This window comes from Struthio camelus, chromosome 1 (genome assembly GCF_040807025.1).
Source record: "Struthio camelus isolate bStrCam1 chromosome 1, bStrCam1.hap1, whole genome shotgun sequence".
Classification (NCBI taxonomy): domain Eukaryota; kingdom Metazoa; phylum Chordata; class Aves; order Struthioniformes; family Struthionidae; genus Struthio; species Struthio camelus.
In genome coordinates this window covers 135,071,010-135,077,009 of record NC_090942.1, presented here as the reverse complement: position 1 = coordinate 135,077,009, position 6,000 = coordinate 135,071,010, and the positions used below count along the sequence as shown (strand labels likewise).

Below are 6,000 nucleotides of genomic sequence, written 5' to 3'. Positions count from 1 at the left end.
GCAGCATTTGGGAGAGACCAGGGTGGGCAGTGCCAAGAATTTATTAAAATCACATGCTTGATAGACAGATGGCTGTTACAGATCTGTGCCTACTTCCTAAGTTAGGTAAGAAAAGGTATCTAGTTTTCTTGTGGCTTTGTTTTTTGAATGCCTGTTTCCTGTTGTTAATTTTGTCCAACTTCCAGCTTTCAGTAGTGTTCTGTGCTACTGTAAATATTTATTTTTTTGAGAATTCAGTCCCTACAGTCTTTGGAAGTCTTATATGCATGAAACTATATATATTTTTAGATGCTTGATTCATCTTTCTTGAGCCCTGTGAGTTAAATCATCCATATGAGTCAACTTAGATGATTCTAGATGATATATTTGGTGTCTAAATGACAGAAGGATGTAAAACTAAGCAAAGTACTCTAGATGTTACAGCAGAGCCAGCAGAAGAGCTCTCTGCGTTTACTGCAGAATATCTTCTCTGCCTCTTCAGTCACATTTCGAACATTCTCCTACCCTTTCTATATAAGCTTATGTGAATTTACGGTGAGTGCTTTCTGACTACTTCTAGTTGTGCTCTTTGTTAGAGTCTTCAGGGTTTCTGTAGTGCAATAAAATATCAGTTATAAAACTGAAAACGCATTTCAGTTCAGACTCCTTGGTTTAGTTTTTTTCCAAATCTAACTTACTTAGTATTTGGCTTGTTTGTAACTGAGGGAGATGATTAACACAGGGTGCTGCAACTCTTTGTGTCCCATTGCCTGGCAGGGCCCAACTCAGTAGTGGGTCATGTCCATAGCTTTAAGCAAGGTTCTCTGTCCCTTCCCAGATTGCTGTCAGCTATGTGCATGCAAAACCAGCATCTAAAAGGCTCGTGGGGAGATACCCGCCAGAAATGGTTCCTCTCCATGGAGCTGCTGAGAGGCAGCTCTGTGGCAGAGGACAAGCAGGACTGCAGCTGGGGAGGCTTTCCAAGGCCCCCTGGTCCTGGGAGCGTACAAGGATGTCTTGTATCTCCAGAGTGATACAAGACACTGCTCAAAACAAACACATCCATCTTTATTACTAAAGCTTGTATTAGCAGGGAGGATTTTGGTGTGGATTCTGTGCCTTTAAACAGTTTCTGTGCTGTCCCAAATGACTGTGAAGCTTGCCTTTAGTCAGTAATTAAAAATGTCTCAGCTGGGAAGTCCTAAGCTCTTGTATGCTGCTTGAGCTTCTCCCTGCCTGAGGCTGGACTGTCAAAAAAAAAAAAAAAAATCTTTTCTGCAGTTGCTGCAGTAGTAACTTTTTCCTTACAGATAGGAAACAACAAAGGGAAGAGAAAAGCAGGAATGTTTATGCATCAGACTGACTTAACTGTAGGAATAGTCTAGTCCAAGGCCCAGTGTCAGGAGTTGTACCCTGTGGCTAATGTTTTCTGCTGGAGTGTTGCATAAATCTGGCACAGCTGCAAACCAGCTTGGCAACAGGAGCATCACAGCTGCTGCTACTGGGGAAGCTTTTTGGAAGTGAAAATAGCATAGCTGCAAAAGTGCTGCCCCTTTCTCCCACTTAGAAGTAAAAATTAAAATAGTGGAAGTCCTGATTCTGCTATGTTTGGGCAGAGGATGAGGGAAGCCTAAAACTTGCTGGTGTCTATTGTTACACCTTGCCTGAACAGGGCACAGTCCATTGCTTCTTTGGTGGCTGATGCGCAGAGTGGCGAAATGTTCATTTTGGCAGCATTCCTCCATCTTTATTTCGTAGCCAGAAAAAAAGTGAGTGAAGCCCAGGAGGGGAGAGATGATGCAGTCAGAGCGGAGAGAAGAATTAGTACCTTGAGCAGCAGGACCTGGGGCAGATTGGAGAGGCTGCTCAGGTGGCGTTTCCCCAGCTACCTCAGGTGGTGAAGCACTAGGATGCAGAGGCTGGAGATAACAAGCACTGTGCTATCAATGGGGGCTCTATCAGGGCTTGTGTTTGGGTAGTCTTGTAATTATGAACCCAAAGGCGCTGTAAAATGAAGGTGAGAGGCAGTGATGTCTGTTGTACACTGTTTATTTTTCATGGGGGGTTTGGCTGATAAACAGGACTGAATTAAAGCAACGCTCATGAAAAATAAAACCCAGCCATGACTCAGAAGTGCAAAATTGCCATCCATGTGTCCAGAGACGATGAGGTTGATTTGCTGGGGGTAGCACATGGATATTGGTGTCTGTACCAGCAGGGCAAAGGCTTCAGCTTACTGATATCCTAAATGCAAAAAGGATGTCTGGTACAGTAATATGGCTTTGTCACCAGGTGGCCACCTGTGACTCTCTGAGAAACAGCTTCAGTTAGAAAGAGGTCATTTTGGTGAGTTTTTCTCCAGTTCCTATTTACAAGTCATGGATGCTGTCTTCCACTCAAACCATTAAACAAGGGCTGCTGAACAGTAAGCACTGTGAAATTAAAACAAAAACATAATTGTAAAACCCAGTAACAACAAAACCCTGCCCGCCCTCGTTATGTTTGGACATGGCTTGTTGTATATACAGCACCAGTAGAGAGCAGACTGTTCCCATGGTGGAGGAGCGGTTTCTGATGGGAAGACTCAGACTTGCAAAGATCAGAAAAACTAAGAAGTGCATCCCAGATATGAAATTACAGTATCAGGTTGCCTAAGGCTGAGGAAGGTCTTAATTGCATCATCCCACTGGCTGTGACCCTCTTGCGCTTTCTAGTGAAAGTAGCAGTTCACCCTATTCCCTGCTAATCTGTCTTTTGCAGCTGTGTGAAGAAGGAATTAGTTTGGTCTCCAGAAGACATACTATGCCATGAGAAATGATTTCCTCCATCTTGTGATGTCCAGCAAGAAGAAAAGAGTCCAGCAAAGTTTTCTTGAAGAGAAACTGGTTACCCCTTAGGGAGGGAGGGATAAAAATTGTTGGGAATGAACAAAGCACAGGGCTACTTTGGTGCCTAGTTGCAAGGGTCTGTAATTTACCTGGTGGGGAAGGTATTTGAAAGGGAGGGCGTAAAAGGGAGTTTATCTAATATGTCACTTGGCAAGGCAAGGGAGGTAGCCTGGGAGGGATAGCTGCCAGCAGTTACTACTATAAGATGTGCTAAGCCATTCGGGATCTCATTTGACAGCTTTTTTGTTCCAGAAGGAACCATGGCAAGCTTGCCTCGTTCTCCTGCAGAAGCTTTCCCAGCCCTCCTCCTCCCAGCATTTCGTGTGCGGCTGCTGCCTGTGCAGGAGACCAGCAACACAGAGCCAGATGGCATCTGCAGCAGCTTGCGTGCTGTGATGCTTTTGCCACTGCAGGGAGCGGTGGCACAGTGGAGGCTGCGCTGCTGTGCCCCGCGCATGGACAGCTCGTGGCCTGAGCTCTGCAGTAGCTGGCCCGGGGTCAGGCAGCCACGGCCCCCTTGACCTGTTGGCTGGGCAACCTCAATGGTACCAATGCACCGAGGCAAGTTTCGCCAGGTGAGCCCAGGAGCGCAGATCACACAGCTGCTTTGCAGCCCTCCTGAAGCGCCTTGGGTGGGGGATGTTTAATACAGCTGTCTGAGCTGCAGGGCAGGGAGGCCCTCCCTGCTTGCAAATCCTGTAACTCTACAGCCATCTCGCCAGATGCTAACTGAGGGGCTGAATGGCAGAGCCAGGTTACTGCCAAGCTGGAAGGAGGTCAGTTTGGATGTTAGCGCGTCGAAAGGAGGCAAAGCTTGGTTAGCGCTACAGTTTCTGTGATTCTGCTTGGGGGTGGCATAAGGGTGTCACATGGCAGGAGAAAATCCCCATGCCTAACCCTACTTAAAATCTTTCCTTTTTTTTTTTTTTCTTTTTTTCTCCGGCCTTTTCTCCATGTTAAGGTAGAGGAACGGTCCCAGGAACGGTCCCCCCACACAGGGGGAGGGTGTCTATGAATATATTCTGTTTAAAGTTTTGTCAGAAATTTGTTTAACCTGATTAGTAGAATGTGAGAAGGCAGCAGCACTGTTATGCTCATGGTTTGGTGGCATGTATCTGGTGGTGGTGCTGTTTCCTAGAAATCTGTTTCTTAGGCTGAGAGATCCCATGTATGTTTTTAGAATTGACTGGTAAAAGTTGCCAAAGTCTTCAAAATAAGTATTTCTCCCAGCAAGAAATTCCAACTTTCTTTCCTTTACTTTGCTGCCTCCAAAACGCAACACCAGGGAGCAAAACAGAAGTTATCAAGTAGCTGTTCAGGCACTAGGGACATGGAGGGAGATTTGATAAAGGAAAAGGGATTCACACAGCCTGAAATCTTTCTATGTCCTGTATAGAGGCTTGATTAACAAGCAACATTGAACAGCTTGACTATATTCAATGCATTTCCATTATCCCAACTAGACAGCTCTCCATTTCACTGCTGTGGTTTGGGTGTGGGGCAGATTTGGTTTGAAAAGAAAATTTTATTTCCTGTGTCTGAAGGTTTTTTTTGCTGCTGTGATGCCATTCCTTCATGTGCCAGAAGAGCTCAAGGCTAGCAGGGTCCAGCTACAACTACACCTTGTCTTTCCATAAGCTGTGGCTGTCGCTTGCTTGTGTGCTGGGTCAGGAGTGAGGGCTGGCATTGCTTCTCCTACCAGCCATCCTCAGTGCAAAATCCCCCGCTGATCCGGCCTGGCCCACAGTAGCAGTAAGCAGTGACACACAGACAGGAACTTGCACAAAGGTTTTATGTTTTTCAGCCAGCCACCTGGTACCGTGTCTGGCAAGCGCTGCTGGCGGGGCCTCCAGCCACCACGAGGAAGCAGGGATGGGATAAGCTCTTCCTGAGATCTCGTCCCTTGCCGTGCTCCGGTCTGTTTGCAACATCTTCTCCCAGAGCATGTTCCCGGCTGTCAGAGATACCCCAGATGTTCCTCGCACCTCTCCTCCCCATCCAGTGGTTGAGTTCATAGCTTGTTCTTCTGTCCCATGGTTAAAAAATATATCCTCATTTTACTTTTCATCCTCGTCTCCCTCGCTCATGCTGCTGAGGGAGGCAGAGGCAGCTTTTGGAGAAGAGGGAGGGGAGGCTTTATTGAAGAGCCAAGGAAAGGGTGGAGATGGAGAACGGGATGGAGAGCGGCCTCGTGTAGGGCTGCTGGTTGGGCTCTGCCTTGGAGAAAAAGCCTGGAGCATTCGACCACTTCGTTCTTGGAACATCTGCTTCTGCAAAAGCAAAGGGAAAAGATGTTCTTTGAACAACACGCCGAGATGGAGGAAGGCACACCTGCAGGCAAACGTGCTGCTCTGCGCACTGCCTCTCGCCGGGGGTGGAGGGGGGGGCAGGGGGGGCAGAGCCCAGGCTTCTGTGCCCTGACACACAGCCAGGGATCACGGTACCCTCTTTGCCCTGCTGTCATCCCAGACTTTGACGTAGCCTCTTATACTCAGCTTGTAATAAGTTGTTTTAACATAACAGGGTTTTTGTCTTAGGGCACCCACAGTATGAAAAAAGTGTGTATTGTTCTCAGGCAACTAGGGAGAACTTCCTCTGGCTATTTTTAGACTTGAAGGTCAGCCTGCGTCTCCAAAAGCTAGTTCTCTCTCTGAACTCCAAATGCTCCTTGTTCCCAGGCCCTCTTCCTTAGTGTGCTGGGATGGACCAGTCATCTCCTGCTGCATTTCCTGGCTCTTGCAGGCTTCTGTCCCCTTTCTTCCTCAAGGGAAGGTGACAGCCCAGTCCCTGCCACTTCCCCAGCTACCTAGAGCATACATGACCCAAAACCTTGATGGGGCAGGAGTGGGAGGGAAAGTCAGAATTCAGATGTCTTTGTTCAAGAGAAACAAGTGGGAGACTGTATATTCTGTTATGGGTTTTATTGTCATTTGCTTTGTAAGGCTGAGCAGGGATCTGCCAGAGCTGGTGGGGTGGAAGGGACCACCTTTTCAAGTAAGTGGTCTGCTACAGTAAGGCAAATGCTGGTACTTATTAGTACTGTATGCGGCCTTGCAGTTTGGCTATGGGACTGGGTTACAGGACATCTGGCTTCTACTGCGTGGCTGCTGCAGGCTTCGTGGTGGAAGTGCAA

The 6,000-nt window shown here is 47.4% G+C and overlaps 1 protein-coding gene across 7 annotated transcripts in view; it reads right to left on the bottom strand.

Moving 5' to 3' along the window:
• Window positions 1-2,012: 2,012 nt before the first annotated feature.
• The window catches only part of PCYT1B (phosphate cytidylyltransferase 1B, choline), a 46,215-nt gene continuing 42,227 nt past the window's right edge, over window positions 2,013-6,000 (bottom strand). For 5 of the 7 annotated variants that reach the window (XM_009665390.2, XM_068917471.1, XM_068917434.1 and 2 more), the window contains one exon: window positions 2,013-5,137. In XM_009665390.2, coding sequence (XP_009663685.2) covers window positions 4,925-5,137 — 213 coding nt within the window. In that variant the 3' untranslated portion in view covers window positions 2,013-4,924. The remainder of the gene's footprint in view (window positions 5,138-6,000) is intronic. The other 2 variants (XR_011136009.1, XR_011136010.1) reach the window with 1 other exon arrangement.